Below are 23,037 nucleotides of genomic sequence, written 5' to 3'. Positions count from 1 at the left end.
ATGGTTTTGATTGTCAAGTAGTTTCTTCAGAATTGAATGCTTATCAGTGGGTTATTAAAATTTGTGACAAATTAGAAATGAGCAAACAAACACGATGGTCAGGTCCTGCTAAAGTACATGCAATCTGCAGGATGAAGAGTGGCTTATGTAACTGAGTATGAAAATAACTTTCTCTTCCCTCAGGCAAAGTACATCTCCCAGTGCATTGATGAGATCAAACAGGAGCTCAAGCAGGATAACATTGCAGTGAAAGCAAATGCAGTTTGCAAACTTACATATGTAAGTACCTTGCTAGGGTATAATGTAACAATACCTTTTATTTTACTCTTGCTAACTGCCAACTGACTGTGAACTGTGCCTTCAGTTACTTTTCTTAGTTTTACTTACGTAATATGACTTAAGTATATTTTCTGAAAGTGATTAAAAGGGTCACCAAGTAAAAAAAAAAAAAATCACTCCTCTCTGCAGAATATTTACCTACTGGTGTTACAGTATTTTTAGTGCTACTTGAATCTGAAAGGTTAGATTTTCTTGTTTTGACAGCCCTTTGTACATAAAAGATTTTGCCATTTTTTTCTGTATAGTCAGTCAACTTCTCTTTGCCTGGGCCTTTCACGCAGCAGCAGGAAATAGAAAAATTTTAAATACGTAAGATACGAGTAGGTTTAGTACCTGAAATTACTCTTTTTGGACAAAAAGAGTACTTTTGGCACCTTAGAGACTAACAAATTTATTTGAGCATAAGCTTATGCTCTAAGGTGCCACAAGTACTCCTTTTCTTTTTGCGAATACAGACTAACACAGCTGCTACTCTGAAACCTGTCTACTTGGACACTTGCTTAATTAAAAGGGACTTTTACTTGAAGCCTTTATACAGTAACTCCTCACTTAACGTTGTAATGATGTTCCTAAAAAATGCAACTTTAAGTGAAATGATAAATTAATCCAATTTTCCCATGAGATTTAATTTAAATGTGGGAGGCTAGGTTCCAAGGAAACTTTTTGGGGGCAGACAAAAGGCATTATATACTGTACTGTGGTTGGGAAGTGCCCCTGGCTTAACCACACAGGCACAACCTGCTGCAGGCAAGGACATTAGGAAGCACCTTCCCTGCAGCAGCAGTGGCAGCTTACCCGGAGAAGAACAGGCGCCAACTTTGCCAGGGGATGCTCCAGGCCTGCCTCTTCCCACCCCCACTCCACCTCCCTCTCCAGAGCATGCCTCATCCCCGCTCCTTCCCGCCATCCCCCCACTCAGAATGTCCTAAGCGCTACCAAACAGCTGTTTGGTGGTAGGGAAAGCGCTCGGAGGAACAGGGAGGAGGCAGAGAAGAGGAACTTGTGCAATGCTCCCTTGTAAAGTCGCTGCTCTTCCACAAAATCTTACAAGCCGTGGACAGAGCAGGCAGCCAAATGATGTTATAAGGGAGCATTGCACAACTTTAAATGAGCATGTTCTCTAATTGAGCAGCGATGTAACTTTGAAACAATGTTAAGTGGGAGGATGTTAAGTGAGGAGTTACTGTATTCTAGGGGTGGGAGAAGATGAAATTAAATAGTGACTTTTCTGCTGTCCAGAACATATATTCTATAGTAATATTACTGTACATCTTCAACCTGTAACAGTATCCTGGTTTTTTCTTAAATTTGCTTGTTGTATTGGGTCTTGTATTTTGAAGTGATTTTTTTTTTTCTAACTCCTTTTCTAACAGTTACAGATGCTGGGCTATGACATCAGTTGGGCCGCATTCAATATTATTGAAGTAATGAGTGCATCAAAGTTTACATTCAAAGTAAGTGGTCTGTATAATTGAGTATTCTGGCCAACATATCCATTACTAGCTGTGTCGTTCAATATAGATTGAAGTCATCCTCCCTTTGCTTCTGGCAATCAGACAGGACATAAAACATCGGCATTACTTTCTTCAACCAGACATGCAGGGTGTATCCTTGTTTATGATAGCCCTGGTCTCTCTTCTTCTGTTTAGGTTGCTTAAGGCTGCTCATCAGTTGATGTATTTTCTTTTATTCATTATATTTTTTTGAAATTTTTTTTCATGAGTTAGTGTCCAAGTCTGGGAAAGGCCACAGTCTAGCCAAGGAAGGCTGGACAAAGCTTCTAGGCTTCTAGCTGTTGCTAGAGTATTTCTCAAGAGCCAGAAAAGTAGGCCACCTCTCCAAAAGAGCACTACCATTCCAGCCAGAGTGAGGCAGAGGGTCTGAACCAAATCTGCCATATAACTGCTGCTACTAGGCCACCAGGCAACTTTCTTTAAAGTAAATTCATTGCTGGTGAATGGTACTGAATTGACAACCCAAGAGAGTGAAGCCCTGACTCCACCTGACACACTGGCAGCAGATGTTCAGCATTTCCCGGTTCCCCCTCCTGATGAGCCTGTGTTATTCTCAGGGGCCATCAACAGTTGGGAGAGTGGAGTTCAGTCTCCTTGGCTCCTTGAAGCCTTGACCTCTGTAATGAGATGGACAAAGGAGACAGTGCCAATTGGAGTAAAAAACCTTGTGAGGTAGCTAAATTAGAACCATTTTACAGATGGGGAAGTTCAGAGGTGAAGTGGCTGTCCTAAGTGCACACAAGCAATTTGTGAAAGGACTGATCATATAGAACCAATAGTGAGCTATTGCCTGCTCTAACCATTAGATGACACATTCTCGGTATATAATTTTGCAGTATTCTAATTCTGCTGAAGGATTATCCAGTCCAATCTTTTGAAGATTCTGTGGAAAATCAACACTTGTGAATGACTCATTTCCTTCTGTTTTTCCTAATTGTGCAGAGAATTGGTTACCTAGCTGCCTCTCAGTGCTTTCATGAAGGGACTGATGTAATTATGCTGACTACCAATCAGATTAGAAAGGTAAGGTATTCGCTTCAATAGGAAGGAATTCAGACTGTTGTAAGGTGTTTATTCCGTCTTCCCACCTGGCATCTCAAAGCTGTATAAAATCTGTTTTTCATATAGAATGTAGGTATGTGAGCAAAGTTGTTGTCATTTGGCTCACGTTCCAGCCTGATACCTGCATTTGTCAGAGATTGATCAGAAAATTGACAACCATTGTCAGATTGTTTTCCCCTTGGTGCATGGTCCAACTATCCGGGCTTGTTCAGAGTGCAAAGTGAACATGAAAACCCTAACTTTTCTTGGCACTCCCAATATCACACATGCTAACGCAAGAAGTTGATGGGTGGGGAGAGTGCTGCAGTATCTGAAAGGAACTGTGTAATTACCTATTTACAAATGAGCTGGCTTTTTGGATCCACGAAAGGCTGCTACATCCAGCACTGACAGACCCTTGACCTTCTCCCACATAATTATACAGAAAACAGGTGAACAGCAGCTGTTTACATTAAGGCTGTTTGTTCTTCTACTAACCTGCTCAAATGTGTTATCCTTTGGTTTGGCATGGCATTCATTTTGTTACTTGTATTCCTTTCACAATTAGTGGATCTGCATTTTTCCTGTTCAACTACTGCAAATAGATAAGAAATCTTAAAACAAATGTTAATTTAGTTTCAGTCTTTAAAATAAACATCTTTTTAACTTGAGGACCCTAAATACTTGGACAACTCTTCCATGAGATACTAGTCTGTGCTTAGCTTTGTTATAAATGGCTGAAAATGGTTTTCACTTGCTCCAGAGAAAATCAGCAGAATGGGATTGTGTTCAGTCTCTAACCTAAAGAACCAGTGTTCTTCTTTTAATTATGTTTTAAACTATGTTCAGGTCTGACAGATAAGTCATTTGTTTTATAACTGTTCAGCTCTTTGTTATGAAGACTCCGTTGTACTGGTATTCTCTAAATCACATTTTGTTACACGTCTCTTCCATTCTTTTTATGGATTTTTTTTGTATTAAAACTGCCTTTGTTTAGGCTCTTCTATCTCCATTGACCTAGCAACTGTGTATTTAGAAGAGGGGACCGTCACCTTGCCCAAAGCATTAAAACCAAAATGAACTGTAGAGCTTTCACTTTCATTCATTCCAAACTGTGATTTAATATTATTGCCAGCCTAATCTTTTTCCTTCACCTGTTGTGGGGTACTGAAATGAAGTGTAAATTGCACACTGCCCCAAAGTCTGAACTACATGTCTGGAACTCCCAATCAATCATTGGAAGGGAATCTTAAATATTAAGCTTGCAAGTTCATATGGAAAACTTCATGCATTTTTATTCATGTTTTTGTGCACCAATTGCCATATTTTTTAAGGACTGATCTTTTCCATGACTGCTTTGTTTTTAAAATCCTTGTCAGAATAAATTCAGGTACAAGTATAATGTAAATCTTAAACAGTCCTCTCAAATTGGAAATATCTAAAAGAGTATACAACATTTAATAAAAACAAAATAAAGAGAAAATCAACAAAATATGTATTCTGCAGTTTAGCTGGTATCCTGTCTTTACTGGAAAGATAAACTATAGTTAATGGGGACTTAGAAGACTACACTTACTATATTAGCTTAGCTGTATAGGAAGGTTAAGCTAGGACGCTATATCAAACAATTGGCCCCACTGAAGTCAATGACAAAACTCCCACTGATTTCTGTAGGGTTAAGATTTCAGTCAAGATTTTTAATGACCCTAAACACTAGGGAAAATTTCCGTGTTTTCCAGAAGCATATGCAGCTTCTGAAATACCATGTGTGTTGTGCTCCCAATATTCTATAGTTTAGTTATGTAGATTATTACATGTATTAAACTAGTGCCTAAACATCTCCAAGGACGAGTACTAATGAAGTGACAGTCTTATAAAAAAAAATCAGATAAGTAAATCCTCCCAAACCTGTCAGAGCAAATATCCTATAGAAAGGAAGCTCTATTCTGTCTCTGTTAAACAGGGCAGTTTTATTCATTTATGTTTGAGATGTTTTTCTTTTACCCTGAGTTTTCTTTGAATAAATCAGAAGTTTTTAACCCTGTCTTTACTCTTTTAGGATCTGAGTAGCCCTAACCAGTATGATACTGGAGTAGCACTGACTGGTTTGTCCTGTTTTGTTACTCCAGATCTTGCCAGAGACTTGGCAAATGACATCATGACTCTGGTGAGTTGATAAAAAGTGAGCAAATCTTTTTTCCTTATGATTGTGTCTAGAATATATTTAGACTATTAGAAACGTACTCTTCCTTGTAAAATTTGAGTGCTAAGCCTGAAAACTTGATAATTGGTTGTTAGCAGTTCTTGTGTCTCGGGAGCTTTACAGCTCCTGACTTGTGTAATCTCTTTCACAGTTCATGTCTCAAAGTTAGCAAACTAATTGTGCACCCAGAATTCATTTTAGAAACTTATCCAGGTGGGACCACAAACTACCAAGAACAAGTAGGTGACGTGCTTTTAAAGTGAGAATCATGCACTGACTTTATTACTATGTTAGGTCAGGTAGTATAGTCCTCTTAGTCACTCCTACCACTTCACCATGCTCAGCTTGGCTCTTGAAGAGGAAGAGCAGCTTTGAGGACTTGAGTAACTCAGCCAGAGGTTAGGGGTCTATTACAGGAGTGGGTGGGTGAGGTTCTGTGGCCTACGATGTGCAGGTCAGACTAGATGATTATGATGGTCCCTTCTGACCTTAAAGTATCAGTATATTAGAGGTGATGTTTCTGGTATAAGTTCTGTTTTGTCCTCCCTCCACTTTTACAATGCATACTCTGTTCAAGTGTTGTTACCACTGTGTGCTTCAGATGGGTCAGCAGCACTAGGTTTGCAGTTGGGTGACCCAACCCCTTCAGATAGGGTATGGTAATGGAGATAAGCATTAATACATCCAATGAGATTGCTATTCCATAGGTGAAGGTGCTATTTAATGGTGAGGGAGGAGCAGTTTGGTTAAACAAGTTCTTTGATGTTTGAGACGCTCCTTCTTTCCTCTATCCTCTGTCACTATATTAGCTTGATTGTGTCTTATCACATCTGCCCATGTTGGCTGTCCTTGAGACTGGATATGTTTCTGCCTTGAAGATTGCTGTTTGATGCTACTTGTTAGATTGAATAATAGGACTGGTTGAGTGCAGCGAATTTAAGAACAAAGTGACTGGCAACCTCTCTTTATCCTAGGCCAGTAGGGAGTAGGTGCTCTACAGCACATTCAGAATGGGCGTCTTATGGTTGATCCTTGAACCCTGGTCTTTTGTAAATCACACATCCTTGGCCAGCCCAAAGGGACTGCTTTGACTATTTGTTTTGACTTGCATGACTGACAGTGTTTTGCTTTTTATCTTAAAATGCTGAGTGCACTAAAAGAGCAGCTGCATGGAAAGACTGCCCAACAGAATCAATTTTTATAGGTATTGCCGTGGAGGCGTTGACTAAAAATGGTATCTTGAAAGAAACCTCTTGGGAATGTGAGCATGTTAAGAGTCTGACTGTGGTTGTTTCACTAACAGATGTCTCACACAAAGCCTTATATCAGGAAGAAGGCAGTGTTAATCATGTACAAAGTGTTTTTGAAGTACCCTGAGTCCCTCCGTCCTGCATTCCCTCGCCTTAAAGAGAAACTGGAAGATCCAGATCCTGGTTAGTGAATTTTAATAAACTACTTTTATTGCAGAACGGGACCTCAGTGAAGACATGAATTTTTAGTGGTGGTTGATTCATGGTAGGTAAAGGAAGGTAACTGGTTACATGTTATAAACTATTGCTATACCTGTGGGCAGGCACCTGAACACTTAAAGGGATGTGATCAGATTAAAAACACATTTTGTGTTTTTAAAAAAATTAAAGCCATTACGTGTTACTAGGCTGAATTAATGGATTAAATCTTAATGACATAAAACCATTCTTGCCTTGTAGTTCACGTAGCTTGGCTACTGAAAATACAGTAGTCAACTTCGGGTTTTTTGCTTCTCATGCCCTGGCCCAGGGGTGGGCAAACTACAGCCCCCAAGCTGTTTTAACCTGGCCTGCAAGCCACACCGTGCGGCTTGGCCCCGCTTTGGCTGGGGTGCTGAATCGGGGGCCACATCACATGGCTCCCGGAAGCCACGGCATGGCCCCGCTCTGGCTCCTACATGCTCCAATGGGAGCCCCAGGGGCAGTGCCTGCAGAGGGGCAATGTGCAGAGCCCCCTGGCCACGCCTCCGCATAGGAGCCGGAGAAGGGACGTACCACTGCTTCCAGGAGCCGCTTGAGGTAAGTGCTGCTCGGAGCCTGCACCCCCTGAGCCTCTCCCCCAACCCCCTGCCCTAGCCCTGATCCCCCTCCTGCTTTCTAAACCCCTTGATCACAGCCTGGAGCACCCTCTTACACCCCAAACCTCTCACCCCCAGCCCCACCCCAGAGTCCACACCCCAACCCCAATTTTGTGAGCATTCATGACCCACCATACAATTTCTATTCCCTGATGTGGCCCTTGGGCCAAAAAGTTTGCCCACCCCTACCCTAGCACAAAGCTGCAGTGATTGGGTTGTAATATCTGGATGTAAACGAAACATTTGAAATATTTCTTGTGATATAGCAGGAATCTCTTCCATATTTTTTTTTAAAAAAACTGAATTTGGGGCATAAACAATCTTTCATCCACTTGTATTGTAATGTTTTAATGTTAATACTACAAGACAAATGGTAAAATACTGTGGCTAAATTCTTGGGGAATGTGTCATAGCTAAAGCTACGTTTTAGTCACGGGTATTTTTAGTAAGAGTCATGGACAGGTCACTGGCAGTAAAAAAAAATAAATAAAAATTCGTGGCCAGTGACCTGTCCATGACTTGTACTATACCCCTGACTAAATCTTGGGAGTGCCGCTGTGGGGGGCATGCTGCGGCCAGTGGGAGCAGAGGCAGTGAGCTGAGCTAGGAGCTGAGGGAGGGACATGTTGCCACTTCCAGGGAGTCCCCCCCCCCCCCAAGGTAAGCACTGCCCAGAGTCCTCACTCACTCCCGTGCCCCAGCCTTGAGCCTCCTCCCACACCCAAACTCCTCCTGCTGCTGCTAGGGGAGGGGTGCGTGATGGCCTGAGACTGCCCCAGCAGCAGCCAATGCGACTGGCCTAGGTGCTGCCTGAGCTGCTTGGGCAGCCCCGGAGCCAGCCACACCGGCCTCTGTAGAATTCATGGAAATCTGTGAATTCCGTGACATACGTGACAAACTCACAGCTTCAGTCATAGCTAGCACAGCTAGGAAGCTGTAGCATGGAGAACTTTCTTTATGTCCAGCAACTGTAAGAATTATTGTTCACATTTCTATAGCCAAACAGTCTTCCCAGAATTTATTTAGGATGCTTATTTTTCCCCACTGGATGGAAATGCTGTATATTCATTTTGAGAATTCCACCTGAGACTGAAGCCTATGACTTTCAGCTGATTTGTGTTTAAAGAGGGGAGAATGTAAATAGTCACTGGACTGATTTGATTAGGGTAAGGAAAGACCTGCCCTCCAGTGATGTATGCAAGAAAGAATCACTCATGTTAAAAGGGAACCTGCAAAGGGGGGGAGGAGGGAGCTGTGATTTTGCTCTTTTTGAGGTTTTATGATGGATAAACCATGAAAAGCTCTTCAAAACATTGCTTGTCTGTGTTTTCCATTAGGAAATCAGGTTCTGTCTAGACTGCAAAGTCTGTGATCAAAAACCAAGCGTCTGAGAGTTGGAACAAATGAAAAGGGATTTTTAGTCACTGTTTACCTTTCTGTGTCAAGTACAACAACTTTTAACTTAATTGCCTAATGGACACTTTGAAGAAAGGAAGCTTTTCGTCAAATCTTTAAGATGTGAGGTTTAATAGTGGACATCCTGTGTACCACCATACCCCCTGAACAAATCCTCCAACAGAAACAGGGAAGACCAGAGCTAACATTCATGGTACTTCTAAAGATAGAAAACATATACAGAAGGGGAAGAAAAACTTTTGTGCCCTTTTACATTATAAAGCAATCAAAAAAGGCACAAGCCCAGTTTCTTAAAATCGTTTGCAGGTTCCATTTAGAATACTTGGAATATAATTTCTTCCATAGAGTAACTTTGCAAATGAGGATAAGCAATAATTCCAGCTCCGTACTAGTCTAATCTGTAGCTGCTCTTGTTCTGTTCATTTTGAGTATGAAAATCAAGCTACGGTTGAATTGTTGATTGGACCCCTTTTCTCCCACTTCTGTTTCCCAGGTGTCCAGTCTGCGGCAGTAAATGTTATTTGTGAGCTGGCTAGACGCAATCCCAAGAACTACCTTTCCCTTGCTCCGCTCTTTTTTAAATTGATGACGTCTTCAACCAATAATTGGGTCCTCATTAAAATTATAAAATTGGCAAGTATTCCAGTTCTTCTATGTTAGATCTTTTCCAGGGCTGGCGTGCTCGTTAACAGCACCTTGGGTGTGAAAATAAAGCTATCACTTAAAGGGATAATTACTAGTAAATCCAAATGACAAGGAAGAGAAACAGACATCTGTTATAATGGGTGGGAACATAACAACCAAAAGGAGACAAAACATCTCCTTTTAATTTTGTTTTGTTGTGTTGTGACACACAAATGACGATAGTACTGTTTTACCCTGGCGAAAACTGGCTATTAAAAGAATTTCCCTTCCTCCTTTTCTTTTCAAAGTTTGGTGCTCTTACTCCATTAGAACCTAGGCTGGGAAAGAAATTGATTGAGCCACTTACCAATCTCATACATAGGTAAGTCTGAAAATATACTTGTTTCACCTCCTTAATTCTTCAGCATTGTTTGTGGTAGCATGAATGGAGTCCGCCTAGGTTTATTGCATCTAGAAATGTTTGGATCCAGACATCAGAAGTTAAAATTGTCACTGGAACAGCCCCAGTATAAAACTTTTAAAACTTCTTGTGAATGTGACTGGCAATTGGAAGAGACCTGAGAAAGTCCATCTAGTCAAGTTCCCTGTGCTGAACCTAGAAAGATGTGTAAGTTTAGACAAACTGGAGAAAGTTCAGAGGAGAGCAACAAAAATGATTAAAGGTCTAGAAAACATGACCTCGGAGAAAAGATTGAAAAAATTGGGTTTGTTTCTTTTGGAGAAGAGAAGACTCGGGGCATGATAAATCTTCAAATATGTAAAAGGTTGGGATGAAGAGAAGGGTGAATAAACTGTTCTCTGTATCCACTGAGAACAGGACAAGAACTAATGGGCTTAAATTACAGCATGGGAGATTATAGCTTAGACATTACGAATACTTTGTAAATGTGAGGGGAAATTAAGCACTGGAATAAATTGCCTAGGGTTGTGGAATCCTCATCAGTAGAGGTTTTTAAGAACAGGTTAGACGAACACCTGTCAGGGATGGTTTAGATAATACTTAGTCCTGCTTCAGTTCAGGGGACTGAACCAGATGCTGTATTGAGGGCCTATCCAGTCCTGCCCTTCTATGATTGGGAACCCCTGTTTTAGAGGGGGTGGGAGAAGAGGATCTTTTCTGTTAAGGTTCGCAGTAGTCATGATAGGATTGATTTTTATGTTGAGGAGAGAGGAGGTGAGCTGTGAGTGAGCAAGTTCTCACTCACACATGTACATCATCGTCTATAATAGTGGAGGGGGTGGTGCCCGAACAAACCGCTGTTTGTCCATCCATTTAACATTCTTTGAGATTGCTCCATGGTGGAAGCTTAATTTTGTATTTAACAAGACAGTTAAAGGCCCATGGATTATAAAGAAATATTACTTAAAGTTAACAGTATAGCCGATAGTAGGGGCTGGTCAAATGGCTCGAAAAATTGTGCACAGATCTAGATTTCACCCTACTGTGGCTGAGAAGTGCAGCCGGTACCTGTTATGTCTCCAGTGGATGCTGAGTCCCAGAAAGATGCTTTCCTGGGAGGTGCAGGAGGGAAGTCAGGTCACGTTGCTGCCACCACCCTCCCTTAGGGATTCTGCAGAATGAGCTCTAGTTTTCTGAGAGCTCCCTAGAAGTCCCAGGCAACAGGAATGCTCTGAAATGGTCTGTTGCTTGGTCAGTATTGCCTGCTTTTTGAATTGTGGCAGCTTCCTTTAGATGGTCCTTCTATGGCCACCCAGAAAGGAGGCTGCAATTGCTTTGTGCTGTTGGTGTCTCCCTCAAATAGGCATTGTCACCGTGGGTTCTGTGTCCATCTATGTGCACCCTGCTTTTATTTGAGCTCCCAGATTTCATAGATACTGTGGAATGCATTTGCATCGAATTCCTCTTGCAGCCATTTACTAAGGATACCTCTATTCTAGAGGGTTCAGTTGAGCCCTAGGGTAAACAACAAACATGTTTGGAAGTGTCCAGAATAGCATTTACAAAAAGTTAAATATAGTTAATTGGCAGTCAGTTAACTCAAGTTAAAAGTTTCAAGAGCAGTCAGACCCAAAGTGTTGAAACTCTGTGGCTAGTTCACCGGCAATCATTGACTTAAGTGTAGTTAATAACTTTAAATTAAAGCATTACCTCAGTTTCCACAGTTCATGCTGCTAGAAGAGAAGCCCATTTGTTACTAATTATAGACTAAGGAACGAAAAGTGTCTGCTGTAACCCATCTCTCTCTCGAACAGCCAGCGGGCTTGCATCCAAATACCTAAAGAGGGTTCAGTTCATTGCAGCACTGGCAAAAATGCAAATTTAGTACTACTTCAAGAAAAGCAGCAAGATGGACAGTATGTATATCTACACCCCCTCTCCTTCCCACCTCCTCATCCTGCTCCTGCAATAGTTATTCATTTAATTATTTGTGAGGACTTTAACCTGAAGTCTGGTTGGTTTCCATCATATTAGTCATGATGTTCCTGGGCCAGTGTCATCTAATGCATAAGGCAAGAAACCTGCCACCAACTGCTAACAGCATAGACAATAAAAAAAATCTTATCCTGGACCTGTGTGTACTGGGTTTTTAGATCCTATGTGCTGAGTCATCTTTATAGTGTCATTTGTGACTGCTACATCAGGAATTAACTTGGTAGTTCATTACCGCAGTGGACCACCCCTCTGGGTTCTACTCCTACCATTATCATGCTCACTGACTCTGGCAAGTCACTTCACTTCTGAGCCTGTTTCCACCATGTGTATATGAGGACACCAGCTGTGTAAAGTGCTTTTGAGACACACTATTGGAGATAGCATGCTGCATGCAAAGTATTGAGGCAGGCAGAAGTTTTGGGCGCGGACCCAAATAGAGATACATTTTGGGAAAATGACTTTTAAAGAAGCAGATTTTTCTCTAGAGAGGTGAGTAATGGACACAATCCAGTAAATTTCTGAAAGGATCAGTTGCTTGAGCAACATTTAATGGTCTTGGAGGAGAGAGATTTCAGGGATTTCTACCAGCCCTTTGTTTCACATGCATTAGTGGTCTTAAATTGATCCTTCCCTTATATTCATTTAGTTCTTAGCCAAGTTTGGGTCAGTGGTCTGTACTTGATGCTGAGATCTTGAGTTTTTAGTTTCCCCTTACCATTCAAAATGGTGCTATTGCTTCCTTGTTTCCCAGAGAAAAAATGATGTAAAGTAGAACTGTGTGGATTTCTCAGGTGTCAGGAATATGGATTGAGAAACTAGTTGTTTACCACCCCACCCCCATAAATTGTGCTGGATTCAATGAAGACTGGGTATTGAATGTTTTGAAGAATAAGAATTATTTCATCTAGTTCAAAAATATATGGAGGAGGGAGGAAAAGATTTGGTAATTTTTGTGTAATAAAAGGTGGTGGTTTTGAGAACTCTTCATAATGTGATATTTTTGTTCTTTATCTGAAATACTTGATTTGTTTGTTCCCTGTAGCACCTCAGCCATGTCTCTTCTGTATGAATGTGTGAACACAGTGATAGCAGGTGAGAACTGAAAATCAGCCTAAAAAAGAGCATGTTTAACTTTGGCAGCAGTTAAATAACGTCCGTTATAAAATCCATTTTTACCTACAGTTTCAATTAATATAACCAAATTAAATCGCTTAGTGAACTTGGCTCACTATGTAATTGAAACTGAAATCCTCTGCTGTCAATATATAGGGTATCAACTAACAAAATATAAATCAAACTTGCTAAAGGTAAAAGCAAACAAAACTTAGCTATCAATAATAAAATAATATGCAAACTCTTTTAAATAATGCACAACTGAAACCCACAAAACCCAGCAAATACAGTATTAAGCTATGTACCTATATGCAGCACCCTCCCGTACCTCCATGCTCACAGACCCTCTAACTAAGCCAACAGTTTTCTTGATGCATGAGCCAGAATAGAATCCAGCACCCTCTCCCAGAAATGTTGGCTCTGAAGGGTTAGTGGGAGTAAAGAGAAATACTTGTCAAGTGACTAGAGTTCACAGATATGCCTGAATACTCGTAGGGAACAGACTGGCTGAGTAAGAAGGAGCTTTCTCCCTGCCTTTTAATGCCTGTTCTTTTGCCATGGATATGGATGCACTTTTATGACAGGCAGCATGATAGCTCTGAGTTGTTTGCCATGGAGTTATGCACTGCCAAAGCTGCACAAATGCCCCCTGTAGTCAACAGTAAAGCCTGCCTTGCCCTCTGAGGCTCTTGCTAACTTGATTGGGTTTAATGTAATTACTCTTAGTAGGATTCACTGCTATATCATCTTTTCAGGGAACTACAGACAAAAATCCAGCGGTACAGTCACTGGTGATCTTTTAATTAGTGTCTGGATTGCTAGATGGAAACTGTAAAAGAGAGACTAAGAGCAAAGCATCATGAAAACAAAGCTCTTTGAGAGGCTTTGTAAAAGCTCCCCCATATGCCTCCCTTTGTTCTGCAATATCATGCTAGTCTATTCTTGGGGCCTTGCTTGAACAGACGTCACAGCTGCGTTGACATTGTACCAAACCATGCATTCTTGTGAGTGGCAGCCAGAAAGCACTAGGGCGAGACCACCAAACATCTTCACATGAAGGCTAAACCAGATATCATGAATTAAGTTTTATCTTGTTTATACTTTGTTGTGTGGAACAAATGTAACGTTAGTGCTTGTGTGTTTCAGTTTTGATCTCTTTATCCTCTGGGATGCCCAATCACAGTGCCAGCATCCAGGTACAGCACTTCTCTTAATGTTTTTATTTTGCCACGTTATACCTATTTATTCTGAAAATGGGGGGGGGGGGGGAAGAAATACTCCAGAGGAGCCTGCTGATTGGACAGCCTTGCTTATTATCTGGCTTTTATTATTTAGTTATTTCTCAGATAGGTTCCTAAACTTCCTTTCCTCTAAAACTCAGATTCTGTGTGCTGTCTTCTGCTTCCCCTATCCCTAAAGGGTGCGTGGAGCAGGGAAGGCCAGATGCCTAAGAACAAGATTCAATTTCAGAGGCTTTGCTACTGTTTTTGATCAATTACCACTCAGAGTACAATTACTGGAGCTCCATGTTCCCTTCATCTTGTGATCCGTTAATGTAACCATACTGTCTTCCAGTGGTCACAGATTCTGGTAACACTGCTTTGTCATGTATTGCACCCACCCAGTATAGTGAGTAATCTCCATTAAGGGAATATTTTAAATAGTAGTCTTCTCAAAGCTCGTGTTAATCCTGACTTGCACTTTTTTCCAGCTCTGTGTTCAGAAGTTAAGAATACTAATAGAAGATTCTGACCAGAACTGTAAGTGTTGCTTGTCTTCCTAGAGGCTTCAGTGGTCAATCTGACGGGGCTAAGTGGCAGTGGTATTAAAAGCAGTGACCGGTTCTAGAAAACAACCTGTTCAGTATTACAGAATGCCCAGTATTGTGTGAATTGTTATATGTGTACTAAAGAATTTCATATTTGATTTTCGCTATTCATAAATATCATGTACAACTACCTGTTCTTTAAGTAGATGAGTAATAGTGCCATTTATGGTATGTTAAATCTAAAACAAAAAAAATTTCTTTTCATCTCCTGGGCTTTCCCTTCATAGATCTTCCAGTGAGGAAGCACATCCAAGAAACGCTAGCTATTCCATAGACTAATGGTAAAATCCAAGACCACCAGACTTGCTAGTGCTGGGAAATGCATTGGCATAAGTTACTTGTAGCTACACCATTTAAATCCTTTTAGTGAAGAAACTTTTCCAAGCATCTGTAGCAAGAACTATAAATGTCTTCCTCACCTTCAGAAGAGAACAGCCCCTTTTCCATATAGTAATTCTGTTTGCACTATTGGAGTAGCTCTAACACTCTGGCAGAACCTAGTCGTTGAGCACATGTGGTACCATCTTGGGCAGGTGTTTGCACTTCATCATGTACTAACATTGGTGCAAGCAGTGCAGATGACCTGATGCTGCCCTGGCAATACAGATGCTCCTAGCACTATACTAATTTTCAGTACAGAGTGATCTTGCTATGCCCATGCAGCCTGAGTCTCTTACTGTCTGCAGCAGTTAATTCCTTTATGGTACCAGCTACTGGTACTGTTTATATCAGGCACCTCTCCAGCTCCAGTCCGGGGGGAATGGTTACTTTCTTTGCAATAACTGTCGTTCTTTAAGATGTGTTTTCCACATGGAGTTCATGACCTGCCTTCCTTCTCTGCTGCTATGGAGGAATGTTGGACCTGCTTTGCCTTTTCTGTCTTTGAGGGTGAAGAAGGTGGTCAGGGCATGTAGGGTACAAACACTCCAACCAACACTGCTGGCCAAAATAATCTAATCTTGCACACACAGAGTGCATGCATACATCTCAGAGCCACAGTGACTTCCACTCTTCACAGATGTTGAAACGTGAATGGGTGTGACTTGGCTGAGAGTATACATGTGGGGGGGCAAAGGAAGAAATAGACGCTTAGGCTGCTCTTTTCGTTTTCTAACTGGTAAATGTGCTCCCTCTGTCAAAGTTTATTTCAAACAGTATATTTGGGATTTGAGGTTAGATGGGAAAGTCAGCCCATCTTAAAATCCCCTGTGCTTGCAAGAAACAATACATTATCTGTATATGTGGAAAAATTTTATTTTGTTTTTTCCCCCCACAGTGAAGTACCTGGGTTTATTAGCAATGTCCAAAATCCTGAAAACTCATCCTAAGTCAGTTCAGTCCCACAAGGATCTCATTCTCCAGTGCTTGGATGACAAGGATGAATCTATCCGACTCAGAGCTTTAGATCTCCTATATGGCATGGTATGTTTCTGTGCATTCCTCTCCCCTGTCCTTAGTTAGCACTTACAAAAAATCCCTGGGGTGAGATCCTTGCCCTTACTTTGGCCCCTTTATGCAGGGTGAAGGGACTGGCACAACATGAAAAGATTCCCCTAATCACAGGCACTGTAGAAGACCTCTATAAGGCTGCCTTCTGAAGACCCCTTGCAAACCTTGGCATAGATCATACCAGATAACCAGCGGGGTGCTGAGGGTGAGGGCTATAGCATACAGTGCTTTGGAAATTCCAGGCACCACTACTGTCTGTACTATAGATGCTCTAACTCAAACACTACTCCAAGGCTGTCTAAATTATGCTGAAGCTGAGAAGCAGCATTAAATCAGGATGCAAAGTTGGCTTTGAGCCACCTTAATATGCCGTCTCCACCATGTCCTTCTGAGGCCCTGAGGTGCGACACGCAATTTCACCCCAGGTGCTCGTGCCTCTGTTCCTTTGCATGTGTGTTGCTACTGTTCAAGGAAGTTTTAACAATGCTGTCTAGACTGAAGAAATACATCTTAATGGAGATAATCTTGTAGATTTTTTTTAAAGCGCTGTGGTTACAACCTTGGTGCATAAAGTGCCTTTCATCCAAAAAGCTCTATAAAAATACCTTCACATGAGGTGGATCGACTTCATTCCTAAAATGCTGTGATATTTTGGCAGTGGAAGTAAAGAATATTGTGTCCCATTTAAAGTGTTTTTCTGGTTGTTTCATAGTTGGGCAGAGAGTATCTAACCAAGTATAATTGCCTGGGAGTCTTGACAAGATGTCAAGATATTTTTTACATATTCAAAAGACAGCCCTTCCAGCAATGCTGCCTAGCATTCTGCTGAAACGTTGACTCAGAAGGAAGAGTGCCATATACTAAGTCATCAACAGCACTTCTGCAATACCTACTCTTCCTGGAAAGTCTCCATCTATATACTGATCAAGCCTGAGATGCGCTGTGATTGTAGCATGAGGTGATATGGCTGCAGACACTGGTGGTCACAAACTTGCACTGAATTCCCTACTGCTTGCTACATGTCAATATATTAGGTTCCCAGAGCATGTTAAAGTGCAGTTATGCTCTGATAAGTGACTTATAAAGTTAGCATTGTTTTTTTGGGTGGGAGGGGTGTTTTCATAAGTCTATCAAACTTGCTCAGTTTACCAGTATAAAATAGTCTTTTCAAGTCATCAGCATGGCAAACTGCAACCAGAAGCTGAAAAGTCAGCTGTGTTCCTTCACGTTTCTCTGTCATTGCCATACTGTAATACTAATTCTGAGTTCTGTTACAGCTCGCTATTGCAGAGCTGTATTGGATCTACATTACTAATAGCCAGATTTTGATTTTCAAATATGACTCTGCATACATGCATGGGGCAGATCTGTTAAAGAAGTAGTATCATGTTTACATAGTCACACTTCTGCTTACAATGCACTTTAAGGGGTGGAAATCTGAATGAGCAGTCATTGGGAAAATACTGAAAATTAAAAATTCTCTTAAAATGTATGGTGTTAGCCTCAGATTTAAAATGTGATTTATGATATCCAGAACATATCACCGTAGTATCCTTGCAGTTATGGATTGAAAATTATTCTGATCTAGTGGTCAGGGTCTTACCAAGTTCAGTCCTGGGCTTATGCAGATAAACCTCTGCTAGATCAAGTGTCCAATGGCAGGTGTCCGGCCATTAGACAGGCACAAATGCTATCGAGACGTGCCCCAACAAACAAATTCAGTCTCTGGCTGCAGCTAAATTGTCCAGCAGTCCAGACCCAGAGGTGGTGTTAGTATCTCTGTGTTCGTAATACCTGTCTCACCCAAAAGACAGATACAGGTACAGCTAATAAGTATCTACTAAATATCTACTACTTTCCTCAGCTTTTATGAAATGGGAAAGACCTGGCGGCAAGTCTGCATTACCTGTCTGTGGCTCATGTCTCATTTCACTCTAAACAGGTGTCCAAAAAGAACTTGATGGAGATAGTGAAGAAACTGATGATTCATGTGGACAAAGCAGAAGGAACAACATATAGAGATGAGTTGCTGACCAAAATCATAGACATATGTAGCCAATCCAACTACCAGTACATCACAAACTTTGAATGGTCCGTACTTTTGCATCTAGACTTTGAAATAAGTAGTGATGGCACCGTCTGCTTGCCTGCTGTTAAGATTGTATCACTTTCACCTTCTGTAGGTACATAAGCATCCTGGTGGAACTGACCCGGTTGGAAGGTACTCGGCATGGTCACCTTATAGCAGCTCAGATGCTGGATGTAGCTATCAGGGTTAAAGCCATTCGTAAGTTTGCTGTTTCCCAGATGGCCATGCTCCTGGACAATGCCCATCTGATAGCCAGCAACACCCAGAGGAACGGCATCTGTGAGGTGCTTTATGCTGCTGCCTGGATATGTGGGGAGTTCTCAGAGTAAGTGCAAAGGAAAAGTTTTTAAATTGCGTTTGAAAGGTGAAAAGCAGAATGTTTGCTGATTGAGGCTCCTGACACTCGAAAGTGAAGGCATCTTGGGTGATGGAAGCTCAGAACATGCATCATAGAGCTAACAAAGCAGTATTTCAGAGTGAGCACTGCTTTTCCCAGACTAATGCAGCTGCTCCTACCCAAGATGGTTACTACATTTGAAAAGCTGTTGGGCTAGTCCGCATCCATATCCCTGTAAGCCGAGAAAGTAAGGGATGGATGTGGGTATAAGCGATGTAGCAGAGGCAGCATGCACATTCCCTGGGAAAGGTGGTGTTAACTCAAGAAATCTTGGTCTGATTTAAATGGATACTGTCAACTCAAATCTCAGAGGCATAAGAGGTAATAGAGAACACTTTCCTGTTCAGTTTGATAACTTTATACAGAAAATTCTGTCAAATGCAGAATTTCCCCTACACATCAGCCAGCTTCTTTTTTGTGCAAGTCTTCCTCACAGCAGTGGGAAGAGACTCCTTTTTTTTTTTTTTTTTTTTTTTTTTTTTTAAATAGGAAAATGTAACTTGACCCACAAAAACTGGCAATGTAAGAGCTGGATTCTGTTTTTGCTTATGCGTTAATAATATCACTAAGTTCCATTCTGTTTAATAGGTGTGCAAAGGTATAACCAAACCTTTGTTACTGGCGATGTACAAGATAGAAAAAACATAGCTTTACTGCTGGATCCTAGGCTGAGTCTGCAGAGCAAACTCTTTATTTATTTAAAAAAAAAATGGAAATTGAGCACGCTTTTAATAGAGATCACTGAAATGGAAACGAAAATGTAGATCCTTAGATATTAAGGTCAGAAGGGACCATTATGATCATCTAGTCCGATCTCCTGCACAACGGAGACCACAGAATCTCACCCACCCATTCCTGCAATAAACCTCTCACCTATGTCTGAGCTATTGAAGTCCTCAAATCATGATTTAAAGACTTCAAGGAGCAGAGAATCCTCCAGCAAGTAACCCGTGCCCCATGCTACAGAGGAAGGCGAAAAACCTCCAGGGCCTCTTCCAATCTGTCCTGGAGGAAAATTCCTTCCCGACCCCAAATATGGCGATCAGCTGAACCCTGAGCATATGGGCAAGATTCACCAGCCAGATACCCCGGAAAGAATTCTCTGTAGTAACTCAGACCCACCCCATCTTAACGTCCCATCACAGGCCATAGGGCCTATTTACCATGAATATTTAAAGATCAGTTAATTGCCAAAATCATGTTATCCCATCATACCATCTCCTCCATTGTAAAAATACCCATGACTAAATCATAGCCTTAGTCATGAGAGTCTGAAACAAAAATGCTGCTGTCTGACTGGGAGTAGAGTTAGGCCAACACAGAGTTTTGCTGAAAATCTTTTAATGTCTAAGTGGTTTTTGTAGATTTACATGAAACTCGGTGAAATGTGAAGCTTTTTAAATGGACTCCGCTCTCTTTCTGCCTTCATTTGCATCCATTCAATGTCTTTCAGACACCTTGAGGAATCAAACCAGACCTTAGAAGCAATGTTGAGGCCTAAAGTTACCACTCTACCAGGCCACATCCAGGCAGTTTATGTCCAGAACATGGTAAAGCTTTATGCATCCATCCTACAACAGAAAGAGCAAGCTGGGGAAAAGGAAGGAGCCCAGGAAATTACCCAGCTGATGATCGACCGTTTGCCTCAGTTTGTACAGAATGCGGATCTAGAAGTACAAGAGAGGGTAAGGCAGCAAAATTATCTTTGGTTTTGTCAAAATTATCTTTAAACCTCTACTATTGGTTTAATTTGTGACAGTGAATTAACATCATCTTGCATGGATCATACATGTATTTTATATAAATACCTGTCATACAAGATCTCTGCTAGCATTCTGTACCTTGCACACCTTAGTGATGCAGGTGCGTAAACAATCCTTGTTTTATAGACGTGGATACTGAGACATGGGAAGGTTGAATGACTTGCCCAAGATCGCTTGCACACCAAGACTGTGGCAGAGTCCAAATCTGACTCTCAATCCTGTGCTTTAACCGTTAGATGGAACTCAATCTATATAAACAGTAGTTTGCAGTGTTGTTGTAGCAGTGTTGGTCCCAGGATATGAGAGACACAAGGTAGGTGAACTAATATCTTCTATTGGACCAACTTCTATCAGTGGAAGGTACAAGCTTTTGAGACCTGAGGAAGAGCTCTGTGTAGCTCAAAAGCTTGTACCTTCCAACCGAAGTTGGTCCAATAAAAGACATGTAAATAATATGCAGTTACATCCCAAACCAATCATGCAAAGATCTAAATCTATAAATGCTGTGTTCATGTTTGCATATTGAGCAGCATCAGTCTGTGATTTCATACCATGCCACACTTATCACCCTATCTGAGCACCTTTGGAGTGCAACTCTTCATAGGAGGCCATTCAAAATAAGAGGTGACTGATGCAAACATTGCATTAGTGCTTGTTCCAGAAAGAACTGCTACCAATTTTGATGCCTGAAGTGGTTTGTCAACCAGTGTTTTAAAAACTCTTGCAGCCTCTGATGGAGTGTACAAACCCCACACTGGGCAACAAAGGGGTTAAGGGATTATTTTGTGCTCAGCCGGCTCTTCCGTGATACACACATGCAGCAAATGCTCCATCTGCTGAAGGAATTAAAAGGCAGGGAATTAGCTCATTTGGGTAGCAGACCTGCAGCCCATGGCTCCAGCAGTGCAGAGAGGAGGGAAGCTTAAAAGCTCTGACAGTGGACCAAAGGGGCCCTCCCTGAGGAAAGGGAGGACCCACCCCGGAGACAACCAGAGGGGGAAGTATCCTGTGGATCTTGGACATTGGTAACCTCCCCCCCCCTTCTTATTTTGGTTTGGATTTCCCCACCAGGGAAAGCCTTAGAATAAGCTTGGAGGACGGGGGGGTGAGAGGAGGAAGAGGCCCAGGGAGGACAGCCTTGGTTGCCAAGGCCCCCTGGGTTAGGGCCCAGTGGAGTGGGAGGGCCTGGGCTCCCCTCCCCGCAATCCTGTGGGCAGTCAGGGGTTGCCACCATGGTGACTACAGCACACTCCCCAACCAGACCCTGAGTGAGGATTATTACACAGCCCCAACTGAATCAAAAATTGACATTGGGGTGCAAGGTGAAGGGAGTGAAAGTCCATTACCTACCGTGTATGGAAGGAGCAGAAGGCATAGAGTATAGATTAAAAACAGTAAGTGAAAATTATGTGCATAATTCAATGTACTTATAAAAGACAGAGGATTTTTTTTTTAACCAGTGCAGTCAGTTTTGCCAACTAAGCCATGAAATCGTAATAAGGAAGAATAGGCAGTGTAGAGAAAAAATTCCTTTGAGGCTCAGTAGTCAGTGACCTGCACAGCAAGAGCTGATTCCAGTTTGTATGTGGTGTTAAATGTATTCTTCATGCATCAACAATACTTTATGTATAGGACTGGGAGCTCCCTTAGGAGCTTCTGAAAATCCTGCCCACAGTGCATTTCATCCTAGCATCTGAGTGTTTTATAAGGGTGGATAAGCATTGTCTCTGTTACAGATGGGGAGGCGGAGGCACTGTTTGGGTTGTATGCCCAAGGTCACATAGTGAGTCTGTGGGAGAGCTGGGTAAGGAGTCCGGACTCCCAAACCCCTGCTCTAATCCAGCAGCCCACAGTGCCTCCTGTAATCCTCCTCTGCCAGTCTCTGTAGCTTCAAGGATGTCTGTACAATTATAAAACGCTAAATCTTACTGCAGCTGTCTACTCTTTTTTCTGGTTCAGTGACTGTCAGTGCATTGAGACTAATTCTTAAACCATTTTTTGTATTTGGTTTTCCAGGCTTCTTGCATTTTGCATCTGATTAAATACATTCAAAAGTTACAAATAAAAGAGGTGCCTGTGGCTGAGGAAGTGATAGCCCTTTTTGCAGGCGAACTGAACCCAGTAGCTCCTAAAGCACAGAAAAAAGTCCCAGTTCCGGAAGGGTAAGATTTTTTTCTCCCTCCAGTCTTTTAATTGTAAGCTCTTAGAAAATGGGAATATGCTTTCCTACATGTCTGCAAAATGCTTAGCACACTGTTAAATAATTCCAATAATAAAGCTTACTCTGAATGACTAGAAAAACTACACATGGCTACATGTGTACTACAAAACTACATGTGGACAAAGCTATATGTTGTAAGTAAATATATTTTAACTTTCCAGTCTGAGTCTATAATTGTTGCAATTGTTGCCAGTTTGGACCTTGATGCCTGGATCAATGAGCCTCCATCAGATAGTGAGTCTGAAGATGAAAAACCCAAAACAATTTTCCATGATGAGGAGCAAAGGCATTCTAGACATAGACAACCAGAGATTGATGAGGAAGAATTGGCCAGGGTAAGTGAACATAAAAATACAGGTTATGTATTTTAAAAAGCGTGATAAAGTGGTATAGCCAACATCATTAGAGAAGTTGGAAATGTTGCCATAGCTGTATAACTCAGATGGGAGCTATGCCTTTCTCCCCACTTGGGAACATCTTATAAAGCGAGTAAGGATAGAAGTCATTGCATTCAACT

General features: G+C 41.6%; 1 protein-coding gene across 5 annotated transcripts in view; it reads left to right on the top strand.

Annotated features, from left to right (window-relative positions):
• AP3D1 (adaptor related protein complex 3 subunit delta 1) overlaps positions 1 to 23,037 on the top strand; it is a 76,837-nt gene that overhangs the window by 33,866 nt on the left and 19,934 nt on the right. For 4 of the 5 annotated variants that reach the window (XM_043502528.1, XM_043502527.1, XM_043502529.1 and 1 more), the window contains exons 2-17: positions 184 to 279; positions 1,713 to 1,793; positions 2,796 to 2,876; positions 4,954 to 5,061; positions 6,401 to 6,530; positions 9,114 to 9,253; positions 9,553 to 9,626; positions 12,703 to 12,752; positions 13,920 to 13,969; positions 14,485 to 14,533; positions 15,878 to 16,023; positions 17,993 to 18,141; positions 18,234 to 18,464; positions 19,990 to 20,221; positions 22,316 to 22,461; positions 22,714 to 22,855. In XM_043502528.1, coding sequence (XP_043358463.1) covers positions 184 to 279; positions 1,713 to 1,793; positions 2,796 to 2,876; positions 4,954 to 5,061; positions 6,401 to 6,530; positions 9,114 to 9,253; positions 9,553 to 9,626; positions 12,703 to 12,752; positions 13,920 to 13,969; positions 14,485 to 14,533; positions 15,878 to 16,023; positions 17,993 to 18,141; positions 18,234 to 18,464; positions 19,990 to 20,221; positions 22,316 to 22,461; positions 22,714 to 22,855 — 1,905 coding nt within the window. Of the gene's footprint in view, positions 1 to 183; positions 280 to 1,712; positions 1,794 to 2,795; positions 2,877 to 4,953; positions 5,062 to 6,400; positions 6,531 to 9,113; positions 9,254 to 9,552; positions 9,627 to 12,702; positions 12,753 to 13,919; positions 13,970 to 14,484; positions 14,534 to 15,877; positions 16,024 to 17,992; positions 18,142 to 18,233; positions 18,465 to 19,989; positions 20,222 to 22,315; positions 22,462 to 22,713; positions 22,856 to 23,037 lie in introns of those variants that run through there. The other variant, XM_043502530.1, reaches the window with a different exon arrangement.

This window comes from Dermochelys coriacea, chromosome 25 (genome assembly GCF_009764565.3).
Source record: "Dermochelys coriacea isolate rDerCor1 chromosome 25, rDerCor1.pri.v4, whole genome shotgun sequence".
In the NCBI taxonomy this organism is placed as follows: Eukaryota; Metazoa; Chordata; order Testudines; family Dermochelyidae; genus Dermochelys; species Dermochelys coriacea.
The sequence above is the reverse complement of the archived record's forward strand: the minus strand, read 5'-3'. Positions and strand labels throughout refer to the sequence as shown.